The sequence below is a fragment of the Elephantulus edwardii genome, unplaced genomic scaffold, assembly GCF_000299155.1.
Source record: "Elephantulus edwardii isolate Elephantulus edwardi_28Jun2011 unplaced genomic scaffold, EleEdw1.0 scaffold00055, whole genome shotgun sequence".
NCBI lineage: Eukaryota > Metazoa > Chordata > Mammalia > Macroscelidea > Macroscelididae > Elephantulus > Elephantulus edwardii.
Window position 1 is genome coordinate 9,313,820 of NW_006399805.1, and position 25,035 is coordinate 9,338,854.

Sequence of the window (25,035 nt, forward strand, 5' to 3'; positions counted from 1 at the left end):
AACAGTGAATGAATGGAAATCCGAAGTCTCTGTAAATTTTCATTGAAATTAATAATAATTAAACAACAATAACAAAATGTGTGTGTGTGTGTGTGTGTGTGTGTGTGTGTGTGTTGCACTGGGAAAATCTGCTTTCAGGGACCTCTCCAAAGTACTGAAGAGCAAGAATGTCACTTTAAAGACTACGATGCACCTGGATCCAAGCTTTGGTATTTTCAAGTGCTTCTGAAAGTTGGACAATGAAATAGGATGACAGAGGAAGAATGGGTGGCTTTGAGTTGTGGCACTGGAGAAGAGTTCTAAATATCCTGTGGACCTCCAAAAAACGAGTCTGCCTTGGAGGACGTATAGCCCCCCCTTAGAGGAAAGGATGGTGACACTTCATCTCACATACTTTGGTGCGATGTCAGGAGAGGTCCTTGGAAAAGGACATATTCCAGGAAAGGCTGAGAAAGGAAGACTTCCCCTGAGAGAGATGGATGGATCCAGGTGACTGCAACCAGGAGCCCAAGACAGTGATGACAGCAGAGAACAGGGCATGGTTCTGTTCACAGGGTCACTACGTTGTCGTTCTTAGTTGCCACCAAGTTGGGCGTGAACCCTACGAACAACAGATCTGAACCCTGTGGGGAACAGAGGAAAGTGGATAGTTGTAGTAGTAGCAGCAGCGGTGGAATCCAGACCGGAAGTCAGTCAAATGAGGAAAAAATAATGGCAATTTCAGCAACTGGAACACGGGATGTACATAGCTTGGATACTGCAAAGTAGAAAAGCAAAGAACAGGCCGTGCTCTTTGGAGGCAAAGATGATGAGACTTTGCCTCACGTATTTCAAGTATGTTGTTATGAGCAGCTACTCCGTGGAGAGGGACATGATGCTTGGAAGGTAGATGGTCAATAAAGGAGAGAAAGACCCTCGACCAGGCGGACTGACACAGTGACTACCGCAATGGGCCCTAGTGTATCAGGAGGTGTGAGGACAGCACAGGATAGAACAGGCCAGGTTCATTATCAGTTACACCTAAAAACAACACAAAAACTTTCATAAAATAAAGAAATTTCAGTCTAACAACCCAGTTAGGAAATTAAAAATTATTTTGATATTTCAAACCAGGCTAAAATAAAACCCAAGCACAGTATTAATAACATGTATACAAGGAGAACAAAAATATTTCCGTGTATATAACAATTACGGATTATTTCTGTGTTGGTGTTCACACACACACACACAATCTGGTTTATAAAATAATGAGGGAAATTTAAACAACATGTGGCCATTAGATGACAAGATGAGTGTAATGTCTTAAAAAGGGAAACTCTGGCAACAATGAATGAGTAGAAACCCTAAGTCTCTGTAAACTTTCGTTAAAATTAATAAAAAAAATGTGAACTCTGTTGTGTTAATAAAACCATCTTCCCGCTCTGTTGTGTGATTCTGACTCTTGAATGCTCAGGAGCAGAGTGGAAAGTTGGGGGGCGGGGGAGCAGGTTCCAAGGTCGAGGCTCCAGCTGAGATCCTAATACCAACAAACACCAAGAGTGGTGCAAACTGTCTGGCCAGCAGTCAAGCCCTTAGCTATTTAGGCCACCTTTCAGAGATACTTTTTAAAGTATTTACAAATGAAAGGATCTCTGAAGAATTCCTTAAAACAATCCAGACCAGGCAGGGGTAGATCTGGGAGAGGAGAACTAATGAAGCATTTTGAAAATTGTTAAAGCCATGGCTAGCTAGGCAAGAGTCATCATTCTTTACTCTCACCCTGAACACAAGTTAAAAACATCCCTCTCCAGAATGAAGGCTGCACAGTAGAGTGGAAAGGGGAGGGACTGTACACCAATTAAAGAATTTTTATTTTCAAAGAGAAGAGCAAACTGGGGTGGGGGGAGGAGCAGAGAGAAAAATGCAACAATGAATGAATGGAAATCCAAAGTCTCTGTCAACGTTCATTAAAATTAATAATATTTAAAAAATCCATAGTGAACAATTAAAAAATAAGCGAACATATTAAAACAAAAAGATGGCATGGGTTGGTAAAGATCCCTTGGTCATTCACCTGAAGAACGGAAGGACAAACGCGGCCTTCCAAGGCCCACTGGCGTTCACTAGGTGCTAGAATGTTCCTCCTAGGATGCCCCTCTCTAACTGCTAGAAATACAGACATACTTTCGGATGTTTCCAGTACAGACGAAATGTTAACTTTCAGCAGCTCAGAAGCAGAATTTGAAAAGGTTGATTCCCCTGTAAATGTAACTCATTCCCAGCAACTCAAAAACAAAACCTTCAAACTGGTGACTCACAGCACATTACATCTTGTATTTTTAAAATAGGGAAGCATATTCCAGCCTAGTCTCTTCTGCTTAAAGTCGCTTCCATACTTTTTCATGGCCATTTTTCCGGGGATCATTGATCTAAAGGTTTTTTGCTAATAGGAAATCTGTCATCATTAAGCTTGATGGAAAACCCCAGGAAGAGGTTGAGAGACACCCCCCCCCCAAGGTTTTTTAAGGAGAAGCCAAAAGAGAAAATAATCTGTCCAGGAAAGTGATGGGGCAGAAGACATGAGGTGGGCCGATGAACCCCAGCTGGAAGGAAGGTTCAATCCCAGAGCCTCCATCCTGAAGTGTTGACCGTGGAGGAGGAAGCTTTAGATCGGTGGGATGGGGTGTGGGGAGCTGGGGAGGGAGGACGAGTTGGATGGGGTTGAGGGCGGTAGGCCAGTCCTCCTCCAACACCCTGGATGGAGAAGCAGGCCGGGAGAGGCCTAAGTGGGTGCTGGCCAGGGAGCCATCTTTGCCGACGTGATGGCTCGCCCGGGGGAGTGCGCCCAACCACGCCTGACCTCTAGACCAAAAAGCGCACCCCAAACGCTGGGGACACCCACCACCGGGGCATAAATGTGCACGCGACCCAGAAGGAGCGGTCTCCACACTTTTCAAAAGACCAGTTCCGAGAGTGCGCCCAACAGGGGGTGGACCTAGGTGGGGGCCCAGAGCAGAGAGAGGAGGGGGAAGGGAGGCAGACACACCATCCTTGGTAACCCAGGGGAGGGGCGCTCGGGTCAGCAGGTGGGGGCTGGGCTCCAGGTTTCAGGAAGGTGATCCTTGGGGGCGCGGTGGGAGCTGAGACCCCGACGGCACAGGCAGGAGGTGGCTGGAAGGTGAGGGTCACGGCTGGGGAAACGCTGACCTTCCACGTCTAGGAACACACCAGAGATTTCCGACAGACGTGGCTCCCAAATCCGTCTCCCACTGTCCCCATGGCCGGCCCTGTCTGGCCAGAGAAGAACTCTCCTCTAACGGGGTGTCCGGGTCAGCGGGGTCTCAGCCGTGCAGTACCCCGCCTTACCCGAGGCCCCGGGGCAGGAAGGCACCGGCCGGGATGGAGGCGGCAGGGCAGGCGCTCGAGGGGGATGAGTGGAGGAGACGCTGTCGGAGGCCTGGAGCCCCTGGAGGACGTGGGTCCGGGAGCCGCCCCCCACCCCCACCTGCGGCCACTCACCGCTCGGAGTAGGTGCACCGGCCCATCAGGTTGAGTTTGCAGAGGTGAAGGTTCTCACAGGGTCTCTGGCAGTACTTGCGACGGCAGACCCGGGCCTGAGTGGTGGCCACCACCGAGCGGCCGGCCTGGGTGTCCAGGAGCACGAAGCGATCGGGACCGGCCGCCATCAGCACTTCGCAGAGCTGCGCCTCGGACAGCGCGATCTCGCCGAGCAGCGCGTCCAGGGCCATGCGGCCGCGGTGGGCGCACAGGAGCTTGGTGATGAAGCAGCGGACCTCGGGGTCGGCCATGGTCCCGGCGCGGGGGGCCGGAGCCTGGCGGGCGCGGGGCGCACTGAGCGCGCTGCCTCCGGAGAATCGAAACCTACAAGTGGCCTCCGGGCGCGCGGCCGGGGCGCCCCTCCCCGTTAGCTGGCGCCGCTTTCGGTTTCCAACTCGCTTGGGGCCACTGAGGGCCACTGAGGGCCGGATGTCCCCGCCGGTCCCCGCGCAGAAGTCGAACGGCAACAAGTGACGGAGCGCGGGAAAGTCCGGCGCGGGCGCAGGGTCTGGGCTCGGCGAGGGTGAGGCCACCGGGCGGGTCCCCGCTGGGCAGAAGAGAAACTGAAATGAGTGCGGGCACTTGCCGCGGTTTTTATAAGCCGGCGGCGAGTGACGCGGGTCTCGGGTCCTCTCGCTCCCCACCCCGCGCACGCGTTCCCGGAATGAGCCGAGCCTGGGGAGCGCCTCCTCCGAGCCTGGCTCGCTGCCTCCGGGTTTGTAGCGAATCTGCAAGACAACTCCACGGGCTGGATGTTACCGCCCGCCCCCTGGAAAGGAGGAAGTAACTTGCGCAAAGGCGCATTGCCACCCAGCTGGCGGCCGGGGCTTCCCCGATCTGCCCCCGGGCCCCTGATCTCCCGCCAGACGTAGGGTGCACGTGCACCTTCCCCCACCGAGGTGTCCCCTCAAGAACCCCGACGATTCTTGACCCGCCCAGCTCTGCCTCCTCACAGGCGATTACAAGGACCCCATCTTGACGCTCTGCCTTGATTGGAATCCTAACAGTGGTGCCGCACTACTTCATCAGCTTCATAGCAGGCACACCAAGGCATACCCCAACATCAGCGCCCCCTTTAGATGCTTGAGAAACACCTGCCCCCAAGAAAAAGCAAACAAGTCATCCATGAGCTAAGAAGCCAACTTGAACAAACGACAGCACCGTGTTACCAAATCAGAAATTCTGCCCATCACTGACTGAAATTCTCCTGTTGGGGGATTGGTGCTGTCACGTGACTCCTAGCACAACAGCTCCGAACTCTGCTCCATCCTGATCCCATCTCACTGTCTGACACACCCACCCTCATTACCCCAGTAATTGTGTCAATCCCTCCCATACAGGTCTTCTCCTGTGCTCTCCCTCCACCCTTCCCAGCATGATCTCCTTCTCTAAGAACTGGCCCTTTCTGGCTACATGACCAGAGTATGTGAAAGGAAGTCTCAAAATCCTTGCCTCCAAGGAGCAGCTTGGTTTCACCCTCTCCAGCACAAACCTGTTAGTTCTTTCGGGAGTTGGTCTGCAGGGTAAGCAGTGGTGAATGCAGGCTGTCTCTCCAGAAGTGAACTTTCTGGGAGGGGATCCTGGAGAACAGGATCTGCCCCATGGTGTCCAAGGCCGCCAGTCGTAGCAGCAGCAGACTGCCTCATCTTACTTCCACAGAGCTGCCGGTGGGTTCCATTGGATTGCTTAGCCCACTGGCACCAGGGCTCTTTGTAGGCAGACACACCTGGGCCCGGAAGTGACGGGACTCTGCCATCTGACTTCCGGCCGACCCTGGTTCTGCTTGCAGAAGTGCTCTTTAACCACGTAAAGTAGTCTGATAGGCTTGGGGGGGAAGTGGGAAATCAGTTCACTATTTGTTGAGCACCCACCTGTGAGCCCCCCCCCCAGGGCCCTGTGGGGCGTAAGCTTTGACAGCATAGTTCCTTGGGGAGTTGTGCTGTTAAAGGACCTCCCCTCACAGGCGTGTGGCATCCACCAGCAGCGCCCAGAAAGATGGGCAAGCTCCTCCACTGTGGCTCACAGCTGGGAAACCCAGTGGAGTGTCAGCTATGAATCTGAGGAATTGTTGGTATTTATTTTTTCTCCACTCTCCCCTTCTCTAACCTGGCCTCTCTGTTAATTAGCGCCTTCTTTTGAACAAATTGGAGTTTCAGAAGTAGTCGTGCACTCCAGTCTGTGTTTTAAAAACGGTGAAGAACTTTGAGACAGATCCGTGGGGACAGAGGAGACCAGAGACTAGAAGTGCCTTTGGCTGAAAAGGTTGAGAATAGTGATAAAGATCTTCCTCAACCTCAAGCCCCAGAGCCGGGAAGGGGGTGGGGAAATCCTAAATCTACTCTGGTGCTTTGTGTTGCCAGGAAGCAGATGCTGACCCAGACGTAAGGGTGGAAAAGGTTTACCAAGTGGAGTTCCTGAGAACAGTGAAGAAATCAACCAATAGTTGCCAGGCTGGGGGCTCAAACCCAGCGGAAATGCCTCAGAGGGAAGGCCTGGCCGTCTGCTTTCCAAAAGTCACACCCTGGAACAGCCTAGGAGGCGATTCGGTTCTGCACACAGGGGTCATTAGGAGTCAGAATCGAAAGGGGAAAAGCAGAACTGGTCCCCAAGGGTCCCATCAGGGCATGCTGCCTGCTCGGGTGAGGCACCGCTTGCCCTTCTGGGAACCTGGGAGCAGGAGTCGTCCTTGTCCCCCCTTCCCCGGGGTAGAGGAAGCGGGGAGGCCTCCATACTGAGGCCTTGCTGGGCCTTGGCCTTCTGGAGATGAGCAAGGCTTCTGTGTAGATGGTGAGGAGGCCAGGTGACACTAACAGAGGCAACTGTTGGCTAAACACACTGACATCCCAGCAGCAAGAGCTTCCTGGAGGTGAAGCTGAACGACATGCTGGGTCGGCCAGGGTCCACCCTTTGGTCTGTGTCTCCGTGGTCCATAGAGTTTACGAGGCTATGCTCTTTCTGAACGATCGCCGGTGAATTCAAACCACAGCTTTCCAGATGGCAGTCAAGGGCTTAGCTGTGGCTCCTGGGTGCTTGGCGCCTGGCTAGGTCTTTCTGAGGGACCCAGCACCTCGTCACTTTACTTTTTCAGGCAGCGTTACTACTCTTGCCGTGTAGTTACAGATGGCGAAGATGTTCCAAGTGACACCTGAATAGGTGACCGGAGTGCCAAATGGACCCTTTCCCCCTCTCTCCCTTGTGAGTGTCCAGTCCTGCTATCTGCTGATAAGGGTCAGTTATCTCTGATGAGATGGATGTGCCTTGCCTTACTGGCTTGTCTCTGGCCAGTGGTGGTCCTGGAGGCAGCCAGTGCTGGAGTCCTTGAAGAGTCCTGTCCTCAGGTCCTGCAGGGCCGAGCGTTGGTGGGATGAGGGCAGAAGTGGCCTTGCCTGCCTCTGCTCATCACTGCAGACCTGTGTATTCTCCACTGGAACACCGCACAGTGTTGACCCCTCTGCCGTGTACAGTGACCTTGCAGCGTGGGGACGTCAAGATGCTTCTTCAGCTGGTTGTTACCTTCCAGCAGCTTCCAGGTGGGGGGAGGGGATCTCGCCCTGAGTCCCCTGTCCACGGGCCCTCACCCCACTCCCTCTGCCAACAAGTGATCACCTAGCCGGATGTTGTCACAGGGGTTCCATGTCTGTGGCTCCTGAAGTTCAAGGCCCTGAAGAGGCATGCTGGCTGCAGAAGGGAAGCAAAGTCCACGTCCAGAAGGGTCCAAACCCAAGGAGCACACCCCGATCCTGCCGGGTTCACAGGGGTCAGTACGGTCTCTGTGTGTCACTCAGTCGCCTGTGAGTCCCTCAGAAACAAAGCTCAGGGTCTGGTCTCCGTGGCCACAGAATGGCCTTTTCGCAATGGCACTGGCTGTCTTTGCTCTCATAAGTGACAGTCCACACTGCCAGGTCCCAGCAGAGCCTCTCTTTCTGCCATCATTACCACTATGCTCGTGTCCCCACTGTGCAGCTGCGGTCCTCTGCCAAAGCTGAGGATTGGTGACTGCCCGAGTCATCTCTGTTGGCACAGAGGTACTTTAGTAAACTTCGTGGGAGGAGTCCCCACAAGCTCTGACCTCAGTGCCTTCTTCCACATGGAGTGGGTGACCAGCTGCATGTCTCTGCCACTCTTGGGACTGCAACATAGCCACCTCGTGTTTTCAGCTCGTGCCCACATGATGAGCTGACCCGTCTGGAAGCCAAGTTGGTCTTTGGCGCCCCCCTTTAGTTGCTTCTGTACTCACCCACGGCCGTCCAGTTCACGCTGACTCGCAGCATCCCTCTATCGGTCTCCGAGGCTGTGAATCTTTGTGTGAAGAGACTGCGTCGTTCTCCTGGGGAGTGGCTGGTAGAGTTAAATGGTAACCCTTTGCTTAGTAACCCATCACAGAACACACTATGCCTCCAGGACACCTTGTCCCCTAACACGTCCACAGATGGAAGTTGGGGAGGAGATTCCTGGTGGGGGACGTGGAGGTTTGGGCTGCTGTGCCCTGTCATCGTGCTGGGCTCATGGGTCCTCAGTCCAGGGGTGTAGGCATCTTCTGATGGTCACTTGAGGCTGGGCCTGCCTCCCCCTATGCCTTGATGTGTCCCCCAGAGTCCCATGTCCCAGTGCTCAAGTTTCTGCCATCTCCACCAGGGTGGATGGTCCTTTCTGTTGCTTCCTCGACATGCGACGGTTGGACAATGATTGATGATTGAGGGAAATTAGAGAATCATTAATGCTGACAAGTTCTGGTGGCCTAGTGGCAAGAAGCTGCACTGCAAACCCAGAGGTGCGCAGTTCAAATCCACCAGATGCTCTGCTGAGGAAGAAGAGACAATCTCCTCCTGTACCAGTCAGATCTGATTTGATGGTACACACACACACAATAATAATAAAATAAATACATTTTTTTAAAAAGAATCATTGGCCAAGAATATGGAACATACCAGAGACAGCCCCCCCCAAAAAAACAAAAACCAACCCAAATCTCCCTTGGAGGAAATGAGGTCAGATAAAGTGTTTCTTCTTCTTCTTTTTTTTTTTTTTTTGGCTTGTACAAAGCATTTAGTGAGTATCTGCCCAATTAAACAAGCAAAACAAAGATGGGTTAGAGAAGTCAGAAGCTGGCCGAGTCACTCCACTCTTTCTGTTGCTTCCACCTGCTTGCATTCTGGCAACTCGCTTAGATGTATTCAGCGTTTCCATGTAGATTCTCATCATTGAATTTCTGGGGTCATACTTTTGTGTTCTGTGTGTCGGAGTTGTTTCTGCACGCTCAATTAGGTTACATTCTGGATGCTGTACAGAAAGAGCGTGCTGAAAAGAACTAACCCACCACTCATTGCTATGCGGACAGAATGGCTCCAGCCAAACAGAATGGTGGACGAAGCATGGACCCTAGGGAGGACACAAGGGTGAGGCCAAGTCCCACCCCCAGGGCTGCATGTGTGCTGAGGACTGTGGCATGTTGCACATGGCCACAATGGAGAGACCCCCAAAGACGCCAGCTGTGTGCCATGCAGCTCTGATGAGAAGAGGCCCCCCTTAGTGTCAGAGCAGCCACCACTGACCTCAGCACACCTGAATGTAGTAACCCAGCCGACTGTTTGGGCCTGGACTCTGGTGATATGGTATTGATTGCACAAGCATCCCAGCTCCATTCATGGCTGCACCAATTGTCACCCAGAGCCTTGCAGCATCAAGTTCGTAAGAACGGGAGTTCTAGTCACTGCCAAGGCAGACAGGGCTGTCAAAACAATGCTTCCTGCTAGGTACATGTGAGTAGAGTGAATTCTATCCTGTACATACTGAGGCCACATTACAGCCTTTTCAACAGCTCCAATCTCATTAGACATCCCCAAGCTGTAGTAGCATAAACCCTCAAGCCCAACAACAGTCCCTCCAGCCACAAACCATCTTGCCATTAGATCAATTTGGAATGTTCTTTCCACTGATGGTCCCGATGCTGCCTCTTTGAGCTCTTGAGCAGTCTTCCCATGCCCAATCTCAATTCTTATCTTGGGGACATAGTCCCTGTTGGTTTTAGAAGCCATTCATTCTTTGTGACAGAATTCCTCAGAAGTTGGGAGGCTCTGGTGAAAGTTGGGTGGAAAGTCCTAGAAGGGATGATCCGGAGACACACAAACCTTTGTGGCCAGCACGGTGGAACCAGCTTTACCAAGCAGATCTCAAAAGCTGGGGTCCCACTGACCTCTGCTGCGTAAGTCCTCTTCCTGGCCAGAGACGCGCCCAGGCTGCCACTAGACAGAGTGCTTCGTAGAAGCGGGTGGTGAGACTTGGACTCCCAAAGTCTAGGCTTATTGTTGGGAGGGACAGTCCTTGGCGAAGGAGATCATGCTATGCAAAGTAGAGTCAACAAACGAGATGGACTGACACAGTATGTGCAACAAAGGGCACGGGCTGGGCCAGGCTTGATCTGTTGTACACAGGAGTGGGGGAGGGGCTATGAGTTGGACCCAGCTGGGTGGTAACTGACAACAACAGCTACAGCCAGAGCCCAGGAGTGAGGCAGAAGCTGCTTTACAAAAGGACAGTTCTTCACCTCAGCAGATATGGTCTATATCCAAAGTCAGAGTCCATCACAGTGATCCTTTAATGCAACCTGCTTTAAATTCCACACTCCATGTTCTAACCCCCACACCTCCAGTGCTGTAGGTTCTGCCAGGTCCAAGCAGACGGCTTTGAGTTCCAGCCTGGCCTTGCTGCAGAACTTCTGGGGTTCCAGGCCTCACTGCAGGGTGGCAGACCCCTGAGGTTCCAGTCCAGGGACAGCAGTAGCATTCCTCAAGGAGACCTAACGAGTGTGGTGCAAGCTGCCTTCCAGTCAGGGACACAGCACGAGGCCATGCGTGTTTTCCTCTGCAAAGAATGTCCCCTGAATGCTGCACACCACTAATCCCCCCTGTGGGATAGAACTGACCAGTCAATAAAGCTGTGTAATTTCCCCTACCTGATAAACCACATAGTTGTAGAGTGATCAGTGGTGAAATGCAGTGCTAATGGGCCATAAATTCCCTCAGGGTGTGGTCTTTAATACCTTTTAGCTTGTTATTGTTGTGTGCCATCAGAATTAGAACTGCCTCCATAGCTCCGCCTCCAGTGGATATCCAGACTCAGTAAATCAGCAGGATAGGTTGCCCATCTGTCTCCCAGGAGCAGCTGGGGGATTCAAATCATGTGCCTTTAGGATTGAGGAGGGCATTAAATTCATCTGCTCAATGAACAGCAGAACTACCCAGCAGTTCTTACTAGAGAGCAAAGTAAGTCCAGAACAGGGGACACTCAGTACCACCTAAAAATTGTCACCAGGAGTGGGGGTGTCTTTTTGGACCTGAAACTCCCGAATACCAGGGAAGACCAGGATGCATGGCAGTCTCCAAGAACCAGAGAAGCTGCAGATGCTAAATGAAACAAGAACTTTCCCTACAACTGTTGTTTGGTCACCTGACTCAGATGCCCCTCTGTTGGGTTTCTGAGGCTGTAAATTGCTCACCTTTTTGCCTGAGGAGCTGATGATGGATTCGAACCACCAGAGATGTGTGGCCTTTGTACAAGCAGCACAGCTCCGTACTGACCACACCACCTGAGCTCCTTGGGTAGATTGTACATGCTGTGTAATTTGACATTCCTGAATTTCCCTTAAGCATATTTCTGACGTTTCCATTTTTATGTCCTGAATTACTTCCTATTTATTTTGCATCCTTCCTTCGTCTTAGCTTGGAAGCAGGAGTGACATCCACTTCCTAATTCCTAAGCAATATGCCTCTGTGAACTTTGATGAATGTGGATGGTTGTAGAGGAGCTTCAGGCCTTTTGTTCATAGGGTCGCTATGAGTCATGCTCGCTCAACTGGAAGGCAGTCAACAACAACAACTCGTCTTAGCGATCTTTGTGTAGAGTCTTGCCATCATCAATCTTGAGTGTCACCCAGTCGGGGCTGTAACTGTCACAGAAGCAGGCTGCCACGTCTCTCCCCTAGTGGCTGGCTGGCTGCTGGGTTTGAATGACTGACCCTAAACTTAGCAGCGAAGCACTTTAACCGCCACACCACCAGGGCTCCCAGAGTTACGAGAGCCCTACACTAAAATGAAAGGAAGGAGCTCTGGTGGCACTCTGCTAAGCATTTAGGTGCTGGTGGGTTCAAACTACCAACCTTTTGGTGTGGTGATTGTGTGCTGTTGAGTCGGAATAGACTCATAGTAGATTCTCCAGCAGGTTCTCAGAGGCAGTGAATCCCACAGGAGGAAATTGCCCCATCTATCTTCTGTGGAGCAGCTGTTGAATTTGACCGTGTGCCTTTCAGGATTACAGCAGATGAATACAAACAGCAACTTTCTTTCTTTTGAAACTTTTTATACGGTTTGAGTGAAAATCAAGCAGAACAGATCGGGTTTCCATTCATCCAACCATTCACACACGTTTTGTGGCTTGACACTGTGATCTCCACCGTGCAACAGCACTTTTCCTCCTTCCTCCTTGTATTTTTCATCTCCATTTGTTCTTTCTTATTCCTTTTTGCCTTCTGAGCTTTAACCCTAGGAAGATGCTGCCCTTTTGGTCTTGTTTGCTTGATTTGCTTGGCTAGCTGGTTGTTCTAAGGAGTGTGCTCCTCCCTGACGCTATTGATCATCTTATCTATCACTCACTCATTGCCCTCAAGTCAAAACTGACTCATAGCTAACTGCCAATTGACATTCCAAGGCTATAGACAGCCGGAGATTGCCCAACTTTCGCCTGTGGGGCTGCTGGTAGATTCGAACTGACAGATGTGTGACCTTTGGGTAAGCAAGGCAACTGTCTGTGGACTGTGCACCAGAACAGCCCAATCACGTCACACAGGCTGCTTGTGCTTAACCGAAGCGGAGTCACGGGGTAATTTCACTTCCAGGTTTGAAGTGTGACCAAAGGCTGCAGTCTCAGGTGTCCACCCGTCTCTTTCAGAGCAATAGGCTTGGCCTTTTCCTTTTTATGATTTTGCATTTTGTTGCACAATTTTCTTCCCTTCCATTGGTGACCATCTATTGTGATCCCGTTCCGAGTGGTCAGCAGTGGTCCTTGGATACCATCCCGTCCTTCTGGTCTTAGTGTCATGGAGACTGAAGTTCGCACAGCGCATTAATCCTTTGGACTAGTCTTTTTTTTTAGGTTTGGTTTTTTGGGGCTTTTTTTTGTGGACTAGTCTTGACTTTTCCTCTCTGGGTGGGAAGAGACCCACAGTAGCCTCTTAGGTGGCTACTCCCAAGCTTTTAGTGGAGCTCTGGCGGCCTGGTGGTAAGGAACTGCGCTGCCAATCCAAAGGCTTGAAGTTTAAATCCGCCCACTGCTTCACTGATAGGCAATCTCCTCCCATTCAATTCCTGCCTCTGAAACACACACATACACACACTCACACACACACCCCAAGGGTCAGCTGTGAGTAGTTCTGATGCAATGGTACACAGCAACAGCAGCTTCAGGAACTCCAGAGAATGAACTGCTGACACTCCTCACTGAATGGAACCGAAGACTAGCTAGTTACCAAACAATTGGTGCAAACCCCATCTGGGGAGGGAGAGGCTGCAACAGCCTGCACTAGGAAGGACCTGGAGACACCCTCCATTGTTTCTGAGGCTGTAAAGCTTTGCAGGTGAAGATCTTCCCCTTTTCTTCTGAGGAGTTTGAACCTTTGACCTTTTGAGGAGCAGTGCAATGTTGAGCACACTATGCCTAGCAGTTGTTTGTTGGACACCACCTGTTTACCTCCTGGAAAACCCATGCTTCTTTCTGAATTTCCGGGACAGCCTCCAGGCCAGGCCTCTGCAGCTGCCCCCTCCAAACTTCCTGTCACGTGACTGTAAATGCTGGCTTCCCAGATAGGTGTCACCTCTACCCACTGTAACTGCACCCATCTTCCTGATGGTTATCCATGAGCCACGTTTTGTGACAGAAAACTAAGTTTGGCTCCACCATCTGGAGTTTACAAATAATCTGACAAATTAGTTCTTTGTTTTCCAAAATAGGTAAACTCCCAGGGAGCTCTGGTGGGCTGGTGGCAAGAAGCTATGCTGCAAACCCCAAAGTAGATAAACTTTCTCACCATCGCCAAGCCATATACATCTGCTCAGAATGAGAGTGGTCAGACACATGCCAATGAGTGCAGAAATCCATGTATTAAAAGCCCTTCCCAAATATCCACTGAGCTCCCAATAACTACAGCAGCTGGGCATTGGAGAGATCTCTGTAGGCTTTCAGGATTGGTAAGAACATTCACAGGGAGGACGGGGCACCGTGTCTCTGGGCACTGCAGGGACCTCATGCAGCGTAGGTACATTTTCCAGACCTTGCCTGACGTGTTTCTACGCTTGTATCCTTTCTGGTTATAATAAAGGGATGATAATGAGGACAGACAACCATCCTGAGTGAATTTTAGGAGCATTTTGGAGAGTCAGCAAACCAAGAAGGGCAATGAGCCAACAGGTGCTGGCAGTGCAGTGGAGTTATGTAGACCTAGCTGTGGGTGGGGATGTGAAATTGCCACACGGGCAATCAATGAAAAGGGGCAAAGTCCTGTTAGCGTGTGACCTAGTCCCAGGGCAGAGAGAGTGGGCAAGCCTGAGAATGGGAAAGAGACAGGAAGACAGACCAGCCGGGAGCTGTGCAGATTCAGGGGGTGATGGCTGCTGCCCAGTGATCTGGCCTCAAGTGGCTCCAGGTGTTTTGACCCAGCTCCGGACAGCCAGGGGCGAGACCTGTTTAACTCTGGGTGTACAGGATCTGAGGAGTCCTGGGAAGTGGCTGGTGACAGGTTTGGAGATATGGGGAGGGAAGCCTGGGTCCATTTCTGTCAGGCATTGGATTCCTGCTGACCTCACGCACTTAGTGATAGAGGTGGGGACTGCCCTATAGCCCCGTTGTCCTGAAGTCAGTAGCACTGTCCTCACCCCCTCCCTCCACCACCAGTCCTCTTGTGGAGCAACCACGGAACCTCTTGGTGATGCTGAGGTCTCTCTTGCCAGGGTATCTGGTGCTCTGAGGACAACCTGGAGCAGGTGGGACCCTGGCCTAATGGAGCTGTCCTATCAGCCCAATTCTCGTACTCTTCTGTCTCTTCCTGGACATCTGTGATATTTTAAACACTCCTCACAAGCTGTCGCTTTTCCAGGGTTTCATGAGCTGCCTTAACAGCAGACTTCCACCGTCCTCTGGTCCTTGCCACATTTGACTTGATTCATCGTATCCCGGGGACTTGCTCCATAGGGTTTCCAAGGCTGTGAGTCTTTCTAGAAGCAGGCCGATTCATCTTTCTCCCATGCAGCAATAGTGGGTTCAAACTGCCAACCTTTCAGCTGGTGGACAAGCGCTTAGCAGCTGACTTACCAGGGCTCCTCTGGTCCATTCCAGCATGGTAGACACGGTGTCTTGCATGCTCACAAGTCAATAAACGCTCTTGTTTAATCTTGCATTCCAGCTCACTTGATGGACCAACCTTACCATCCAAATTCAGGAGAGTAAGTTTGTAAATCCAGGTGTACATACTAAAGTAGAAGCTTTGCGACAGAACATCCAGTTTAGGGAATTGACAAGGAAAGGGAAGAGAAAAGAAGAAAGCAAACAGAAGTGATTAACCCAGGTATATGTTTCTTCTCCTCATCACCGTGGAGTCAGAATTGACCCATTGCTGGCCCTCCAGCAGATTTCCAGAAGCTGTAAGTTGCATGGGAAGAGGCTCGCTCTCTTCTATGGAGCACTCAGTGGAGTGGAACCACAATTCCTTACCCACTAGGCCACCAGAGTTCCTGGAGAGTAAGTTTATTCTCTGGGTATTGCTGCTGTTTTCCTGAAAGATCCCAGCAAAAACACAAAGCTAAATAAGACTGGTGAGAATGCAGAGGGTACACTGGAGGGTGTGTGTGATAAAGGCCGTATGAATCATTTACACTACTAGTCTGGGAGGGAAGCAAAACACACACAGCTGTGACAGCTCTGACGCGTCAGATTACTGAGTCACAGAAATCAAAGGTACATAAACATCGGGGACTGAGTCACATGAAATGGCCAAAGTTCATGCCAGCCAGCTGTTATACAGATGCTATGGAAACTGAGTGACGCATCAGACAAAAATGGTCAGGTAAATAGTCAAGGGAGGGCCTGGGTGGAGAGCAGGTGCTTTCCCTAGGTTGAATCCATATAACCTCAAGGCTCTTCTGGGTGTTGGTGGAGGAGTTCACTGGAGAGTGGAGAAGAGGCGTACCACTCTTGGAGAACAAGTTTACATACATCGATTTAATAATACTAGAACTTCAGACATATTACCACGAGGGTTGAGTCCATGGAGAAGGACATAACGCTTGGTAAAGTCAGTGAGAAAGAAAACCTTCCCTGAGATGGAATGACACAGTGTCTGCACCAGGGAGCTTGAACAGCCACGGTGAGGACAGTACAAGACCGGGCGCACTTTCATTCTGTTGACAGGATGTCGATGAGGCAGAACTGAGTGGATGACATCTAATAACAAGAGCAACAGAAGGAACTACAGGCTGTAAACCACTTGGTAATGTTGGCCCTAGAGCAGAGGGATATGTATGGAGAAGCCCAGGTGTCCTTTTACTTTGTTTCTTTTTCCCTCTGAATCCTGAGGAACCACCTGTGCCCTAGTTTTCTACCTCAGAGGGTTTGTCGCATGTTCTTTGTTATCTAGAATTGGTAGAACAGAAATAGTATAAGTTAATTATTTTAACAAATAAACTCATTCTCTCCTATTTTAAAGGGTAACAAGTCCACATTCAGAGCACCAGCTCTAGGGGAAGACTTTGTTGGCATGTAGGGAGGTCCGTGTCTTGTTTCAGTGTCTGCAGGCCCAGAGTTCCTTGGAGAACTCCATGGGTCTTCACATGAATCTTCCCCTTGGGTCTAGGAGGTTCCTGGCCCAAAGACTACAGGTCTAAAATACAAATGATGATTCATGTCATTTTTCTTGATGGTGGTAGCTCCCTCTCTCCCTGTTTTCTTCTCTCTTCTTTTGTTTCCAGAAAAAATAAAAGAAGATGAAGACCTGCCCCAGGGAAACTCCCCTACATTTGATTGGGGTTGTGACCTGAATAAAGGTGCTACATCATGCTTTACTTCCCCTACAGCTGATTGGCTGATATATTAAATCATATCTTGAGAACTTACAACTGACTGGTTGGTCACATTAAAAATCACATGCAAAAGATTACATCATTGCAGAACTGCCACATTCCATCATCATTTAGCTGCCAAATTACTGAAAATTGTGGTGTAGCCAAGTTGACCCACTTTTTTCCATATAATAAGTTTATTTAGAAATAAATAGGCTATGCTTCAACAGTTTGATCCATTTTTCAGAGTTGAACTTGTAAAGTGTCTCTTATCTGTCTCATGAATGAACTTCAACATCTTCATTAATTTAGTATTTTGTTTCTTACTATAAAGAAAGGAGCAGCAAATCTAGACCCAAATATTCAGTCATCATAATTAGTAACCACCACTTAATTTCTGTAGAAAACAGCAAATTTTTCTCCGGACCTTCTACATCGTGACTCCTACTGGCCATATTTAGTAAACATTCAGATGTTCTACACTCACACAGCTTTATTGGAGGCTCTGTGAAAGCTGCAGAGATGAGGTGTTGAAGAGTAGTGGAACCAGCTGCTACCACCACGATTTTGTCCTCTAGTATGAAAACCTAAAAGGCTTGACACATGTTTTTAAAGAACACAGTTTAATCTGTGACACTGTATAGGGTGTAAACCAAGATGGCTTGATCCCTTCTACCTAGGCCTAGGATGCAGTCTACCTTGTGATTTGTGTACACCTTGCAGATATTGGCCAATAGACGATGCAAATGATTGACTATGAATGGATGATTTTAAAAAGGTGATTATTGGCTACTCTGCTCTGATAGCCTACTGGTAAGAAACTGTACTACAATATTCCTAAAGGCATGTGGTTTGAATCCTTCAGCTGCCCTGCAGGAGAAGGATAGGCAATCTCTTCTCATTCTATTAAATGCCTCTGAAAACCTGCGGGAGGGTCAGCTATGGGTTCCAACTCAATGGTACGCAACGATAACAATATGCAATTGAAGTGCCTGTCATCTGCCCACAGGAAATTTTGGTCAATTTGTGGCCCTGTTAGGGATGAACATCCTTTGAAATCTAAGCAACCAATCCCACCGAGGTTAACAGACAGAAAAAATGAGAATGAAGGCAGTAGAGTCAGAGAGCGAGGAGACAGGAAACCCCTAAAAGAGCTTAATATGGGCCAAGGACTGTTACACTAACCACAAGGAGAGACTCAGGAAGGACCCAGGAACAGACTCAGAGGGGTAGGACCATGAGAAGTCTGTCCTCAGGGGCTGAGAGGAGGCTTGTACAGCTCAGAAGGGTTAAGAGTTGTCCTGCATGACAGAAAGGAAACAGCCTACATACTTCCTGATCATTATCCCAGTTATATGCTGTTATTTCCTTAACAGTGAGTAGTCTTTGAGTTCTGTGTGGCCACTACAGGGGATTATCAAATTCAGCACAGAAGTAGAGTGCCTGAGGAGGACAGCTAGTGTCAGAATTGGTGAAACATTTGGAGAGTGAGGTATCTCATTTGAATGAGCCTTGGACTGATCTTAATTCATACTATTCCTCCTGCAGATAAATTCAAATGCTCTTTTATACCCTAAGCTCCTTCTGGAAGCCCTGACAGTTGTGGTATAGTGAGTCTGTTGCTCAAAATGTCTTTCCTATGAACACTGGTGTACAAGTCTCAGCTTGTGCCTCAGTTCTTATTTTCTCTGGGGGTATATTCCAAGCAGTGAAATAGCTGGGTCATACGGAGTCTTTATGTTTGTACCATTTTACAATCTCACCAACAGTGTATAAGAGTTCCTATCTCTCTACATCCTCTCCAAAATTTATTTCTTGCTGTTCTGTTAAATGTTGTCACTGCTATTGGAGTGAGATGGTAGCTCACTGTGGTTTTGATTTGCAACTCTCTTATTGCCAGTGATTTTGACCATTTCTTCATGTGTCTGCTGGCCATCCAAATATCTTCCTCTATGAAAAGTCTTTCCATGTTTTTTTGCCCATTTTGTGTTGTGTTATCAGTCTTTTTCTTGTGGAGGCCCTGTAGGATTTTGTAAACTCTTGATATGAGACCCTTGTCTGAAATGATAGTGCCAAATACAGCAGCATAATAATGCTATAGCAGCATTATTCACCATCACAAGAACATGTAAGCAGTCCAGATGTCTAACCACAATAGAATGGATTGAGAAATTAAGGTATATTCATTCACATGATGGAATACTATGCAGCACACAGGAGCAATGATTTTGTAAGTTACTGTCTAACTTGGGAAGGACTGGATGGCATTATGCTAAGTGAATTAACTCAGTCCCATAAGGACAAATACTGTATAAGATCTTTATTGTAGAACATGTATGAGGATCCAAGGGGGGATGTGAAAGCAGAGGGGTGAGGACAGGTGGGGTGGTGGTGGTTAATCATAGGGTCACACAATTTGATGGGTGGAGGGAGGGGTAGGTAAAGAAAATGAGAAAGATCCATTGTGCAGAACAATGTTTACAAACTTTGTCAGTAAGCCAGTATAAAAAAAAATTAAATAAAAAATAAATCTTTCCTACACCATTATCCAATCCAAATTGCCACCCTTGGTTTCCCTGCGAGCCTATACTCAAGCATTCCTATAAAGGGAACTGCATCTGGGATGTTCTTCCCTTTGCCTAGGACAACATTTCTAACTTGATCCAGTTGCTGCAACTCTGTCTGCCCTGACAGCATGTGGCCCACCGACATCATCAACAACTGCATGAGCTGTTTCTTCTCTGAACCAGAGACCCAACACAAGACAGAGCTGGCCTTGGGACTGCTAGCCCATGGATCCTGAGTTAAGAGCCTTTGACCAAGCTTGTTGGAGGACTTGGGGGGGTGTTTAATTAGTAAGATTAAGAGATCTTTGTAACACTGGCCTAAAACCACAAGGCTAAGGCCGAGGGGTCTGGGAGAACACTTTGGAAGCTGTGCTGACTGAGAGACTGTGTCCTGTTATCAGCCTGAATTATAAGCTGTTAACTTCTCTAGTATATTTTTGCAAAGTAGATATTGCAATGGGTGTTGAACCCAGTAGGGGAATGGAATTGGTAGGCAGAGGTGCAGGAGTGTGGGGGGGAACATGTCCGTCCTCATGAGAATCTGTTCTGTATTGTGAATATTGTTGACGGGGGCAATTCCTCTTTGCGGAGTTAGGAAGTCAGACTCAGGAGCCTCATGTTGCCTATACTATTTTTACAGTGGCGCAGTGGTTAAAGCCTAGACATGCTAGCTGAAGCCTCGGTGGCTTGAACCCACTCACTCACTGTTAGCTGCTCCGTAGGAGAAAGATGTGGCAGTCTGCCTCTGAAAGTCCCATCGTCTGGACAGTCTTCCTCACTTGCTCTGACTCTGCCTTTTCCCGTAAGGATGTCTCTTTCCTACTGACATGTCCAAGGTATATGAGACAAAATGGAAAAAGCATTTTTAAAAAATTAATACTATCACCTTAAAAAAACCCCATTTTATTGTGATTTAAGTGAAAGTTTACAGGGCAAATTTGTTTTCTATTTAACAGGTTATATATTTTATTTTTTATAATAATTATAATGCCCACATTATGAAGGCATTCTTTCCACTACCTGGGAAAATAATTTAAACAAATATTTCTCCAGTGGAGATTCTATATTGGTTGTAACGTACCATTAAGTCAGAACAGACCCATTGCTGATTCTCCAGCGGGATTTCCGATGCTATAAATTGCCCGGGAGAAGATTGTCTATCTTTCTCCTGTGGAGCAGCTGTTTCAAGTGGATTTGATGGTTCAAATTTGATGCCTTCCTGTTAACAGTGCAGCCTCTGTCCTCTAAGCCATGAGAGCTCCAAAGAAGATATACACATGATCAAAAAACAAATAGATGTTTTATCTCATTTGTTATTGTTGTTATTATGTGCTGTTGAGTCTCCTGAGATGCATAGCGGCCCTATGCACAATAGCTTTGAAGCCTTTCCTGTCCTGAGACAGTCTCACTGACTCCAAACCACCTACTTTCATTGCCCCAGTTACTATATCCATCCGTATCATCCAGAGTCTTCCTCTCCTGCAGCGTCCCTCCACCCTTCCGAGCATGATGTCCTTCTCCAAGGATTGGTCCCTCCTGGCTACATACCCAGAGTATGTGAGACAGAGCTTCAAAATTCTAGCCTCCAAGGAGAAACTTGGTTTCACCTTCTCCAAGACAGACCTATTTGTTTCCTTGGCGGTTCATGGTACATTCAAGACGCTTCTCCAGCACCATAACTCGAAGGCATTGATTCTTCTTCTGTCATCCTTAGTCATTGTCCCACTCTTTGACGCATAGCAAGTAATTACTAAGACCATGGCCTGGATCAGGTGCACCTTGGTCTCTAGAATGACATCGTTGCTTCTCTGTACTCTGGAAATGCCATCCCTGACAGCAGATTTACCTAATGCAATTAGTTATGAACATATAAAACCCACAATTAAACACTATTTCATACCCACTAAAAGTGCTATCACAAAAAAGATCAGCAATATCAATTGTAGTTGAGTAAGTGAAGTAATGGGAATCTTCATGTGTTGCTGGTGGAGTTGTGAAATTGTGCAGCTGCTTTGGAAAACTGTTCGCTAATTCCTCAAAAAGTAAAAAATTGAGTTACCATGTGAACCAACAATTGCAACCCTGGTTATGTTCCCAAAGTGAAAACTTTCATCCATGTGAACGGTCATGACAACAAAAAAGTCAAAACACTAACTGATCAATGCCCATCAACTAATGAATGGATGCATAGAATGTGGCACATTCATCTGCACAGTGAGGTATTTGAACAAGCCCAAGTCGCTGCTGTTGTCCTTTTGGATTTATTATTTCGGTCATTGCCTTGTAGTTGATTCTTATTCATGGTGACTCCATTGTAACAGAGGAGAACCGTCCCATTGGATTTCTTGGCTGTTAGCTCTGGTGGCCTAGTGGTTGAGAAGCTACAGTGCAATCCCAAAGGCATGCAGTTCGAATCCACAACCTGCTCTGTAGGAGGATGATGGGCCATCTCACCTGTGATTAACTACCTCTGAGAAATAGCTAGAGGGTCAGCGAGGGGTCAGTTCCGACGTGCAACACTCTCTAGAGAAATCAATCACCAGGCTTTTCTTCTGTGGCCCAGTTAGGGGGAGTCAATGCATCAGTCTTTAAGTTAGCAGTCATGTGAATATTGCTTGTGCCACCAAGGGGCCTATTGGAATACTATTGTTGTCTACAATCGAGTTGGAAATGACCCTTAGCTGACTCTCCAGTGGGTTGTCAGAGGCAATAAATCACATGGAAAGAGATAGTCTCTCTCCCTCAGAGTAACGAGTGGATTTGAACTACATACCTTTGTGTTTGCAGTACAATTCCTTACCACAAATCCACCAGAGCTCATTGGAATACGGTTGTTGTTGTTGTTGTTGTCATTTAGAATACTATTCAACTAGATAAAGAAATTAAGTGTAATGTATCTACAACATGAATGAATATGGGATACATATGCAAATTTATGGGAGCTAGCCATAAAAAGCTACATATTAAGACAACTAATGGAAGCCATGATTGCAAATAGAGGAATAAGGAAGTGAATGAGGACATAAATTGGGGATACGCAATGACTGAGGGTCAAAAGGGCATGTAGGAAACTTCCAATTCCCCTGCATATTTTTTTTATTTTATTATTTTTGTGTGAGTGTACCGTCAAATCAGATCTGACTGGTACAGGAGAAGATTGTCCCTCCTTCCTTGGCAGAGCATCTGATGGATTCGAACCGCACGCCTCTGGGATTGTAGTTGCAGTTCCTTACCACTAGGCCACCAGAGCTCCCCTCCCCTGCATATTTTTAAAAAAATCTTTGATCCTTCCATGCCTAACTCTATTTCCCTTGTATTTCCGGTTGAAGAATTTGGAGGACATCACCTGCGTGACAGAGATGTGCGCGTGGGGACACTCTTCAGAAGTATGGTTGGCGAAGTCTAAGAAGTCCTCTGAATTGTACCCTCGCCTAAAAACTCATCAATGGACTTTCTGTTTCCTAGAAGGATTTATTTCCTTTAGCAATAAAGTTATCGTGGCTATTAAAAATTAAAAAAAGCTACATATTACATGCTTCTACTGCCAAAACAACAAACAAGCCTGTCTTGGAGGAAATGCAATCAAGGTTCTCTTTAGAACTGTCCACTTTTCCAAGCCTGATGTCCTTCTCCAAGGAATAGTCCTTTCTAGCAACATGCCCAAAGTATGTGAGACGAAGCTTTACCATCCTTACCTCCAAAGAGTACACTGGCTGCACCTTCTGCAAGAAAAATGTTTGTTCTTTTGGCAGTCCATGGGATAGTCGGTACTCTTCTCAAACAATACAATTCTTCTGTCATCCTTATTCATTTGTCCAGCTCTCGGCAGCATAGCCAGTGATTGAAAAGACCGTGGTCTGAATCAAGTACATCTAGTCCTCAAACTGACATAATTGCTCCTCAATAATTCAGAGAGGTCCCTGATTGCAGATTTTCCAAGTGTAATACTTTTCCCTATCTCCTGACTGCTGGGTACCAAGTGTACTGATTGGTGATCAAGTAAGATGAAGTCTTTGACAATTTCAATCGTTTCTCCACCTTTTTTGATGCTGTGTATAGGTCCAGAGGTAAGAACTTTTGTTTTCTTGACGTTGAGATGCAATCCATATTGAAGGCTGCAGAGTATGTCATTCAATCTGGCCACTGATGCCTACACAAACGCTCCACTTCTCTAAATGAAATGTTAGTTCCTAATCTCCTGTGTTCTGTGAGTTAGACTCAATGTCTTTTTTTTTTTTTTTACTGTCTTTTAAGGCCCATTTCACGTTAACATCCCATGACGAGTTTTCAAAATTATTCTAGCTGTCACATTCCCCGTGAAGGGACAGCAGAAACCCCATTTTTTAGAAACCCCCATTAACGCTAGAGGCAGAAGCGGGCCATAAAAATTCTTAGCTTAGGGCGAACACTAGTGCCCCGGGTAAGGCCTTGTCTGTCCTTGAAAAGTAAGGAATTAACTAGTGTCTACGTGACACCAAAGGAGTAAAGGCGGGCAAAGTAGCCAGCCCGTCAAATGTCGGCCCAGATGACTAATTCCCCAGCCCACCAACCAGGATCGCAATCCCCCTGCCCTAACAGGGGCACTCAAAAGAGCTATAAAAGCAAGTGGGAGGGGAAACTCGGGGCTTTTTTCCTTCACCACCTTCTTAAGGAGGAGAAAAGTCTCCACGCGTGTAAATAATACAATAAACGTTCTTGGAATTTCAGACGTGCTTTTAGATTTCTTTGAGGGGCATTTTGTGGGCAGAACACCCTGGACTCAGGAGAGTCAATAAGGACAGAGTCATTCAAGGAGCAAATATTTATGACACTTTTTTTGTTTGTAGGTGTATCTGTGGAAATAAGCTCTCTCCCCCTCCATTTCTAACCATTTTGTTTTTAATTGAAGGCGTACGCTTCATGCTGATTTATCAGTTAAGTGGGGTTGTGAGCGCGCATGCGTGATCCTGAAAGTCCAGGTCCCGCATCTGCGCGCTCATACTCCTGCGTCAGGCGTTGCTATGGAGCCCAACGCGCTCCAAACCGGAAGTGGTCCCGAGACAATGACGTTCCCAAGAAATTGTGTTTGAAAAAGATGCCATTGCAATAGAAGACAATATCACTCTTTTCCAACTCTATGGAGAAGTAGAAAAACATCTCAGCTTTCTTTCTGGGCGGAGAAAGACGCTCTTCTCTACGGAATAGCGAGGATCTCGGGAGGCGACGAGGCGCAGCGGAACCAAGTCGAGGGCGGCATTGGTTCCCGGGCGGGCAGAGCTCGGCACGCCCGGCGCGGTTGCCGTGGAAACAGAGCGGGCTGGGTGGATGCAGGGCCCCTCGGAGGCCGAATCTCTGCTGTCCGCCTGCCCAGTGGGCTCGCAGGACTGCCGCCAAGATGGTTAGTGGCCCTAAATAGTGAGGGAGGACTGTGAGTAGTTCCCGGGCTGGAGATTACAGGTTCCCCGGGCCCTCCTGGGAAGTCGAGAGTGTCGGTCGAAGGGGTCCCCTGCCCCTCCCGATCCCGCGGGGACAGGGTTGGACGTGCAGATGTCTTGATGCTTTCTTTCCTTCTGCCTTCCCTCGTCCCTACACCTGAGCTCTTTGTGGGGTGGAGAGCCGACTTGGGGAAGCTTTGGTGACGGAAGCCATGTGACAGCATCACCCTGGTCTGACCGGACGGGACGGGGGGGGGGGGGGGGGGGGGGGGCGGAGAAGTTGAGAATTGCCCTTCGTTTTAGCTCAAGTCCAGGGTGATGGCTCCTCTAATAAAGTGAGTTTTAAAAGGAGCTTGAATCCCAAGGGACCTCGACCTGTAAGCCCTGGAGTTGTCGCCCTGTGTTTTGCAATGGTTC

The 25,035-nt window shown here is 48.4% G+C and overlaps 1 protein-coding gene and 1 pseudogene across 1 annotated transcript in view; both read right to left on the bottom strand.

Moving 5' to 3' along the window:
* The window catches only part of ZC3HAV1 (zinc finger CCCH-type, antiviral 1), a 48,364-nt gene extending 44,576 nt beyond the window's left edge, over window positions 1–3,788 (bottom strand). The window contains exon 1 of the mRNA XM_006887217.1: window positions 3,499–3,788. Within this exon, the coding sequence (XP_006887279.1) occupies window positions 3,499–3,788 (290 nt within the window). The remainder of the gene's footprint in view (window positions 1–3,498) is intronic.
* A 3,012-nt stretch (window positions 3,789–6,800) lies between these two features.
* LOC102853028 lies at window positions 6,801–24,440 on the bottom strand (annotated as a pseudogene).
* Window positions 24,441–25,035: the final 595 nt, after the last annotated feature.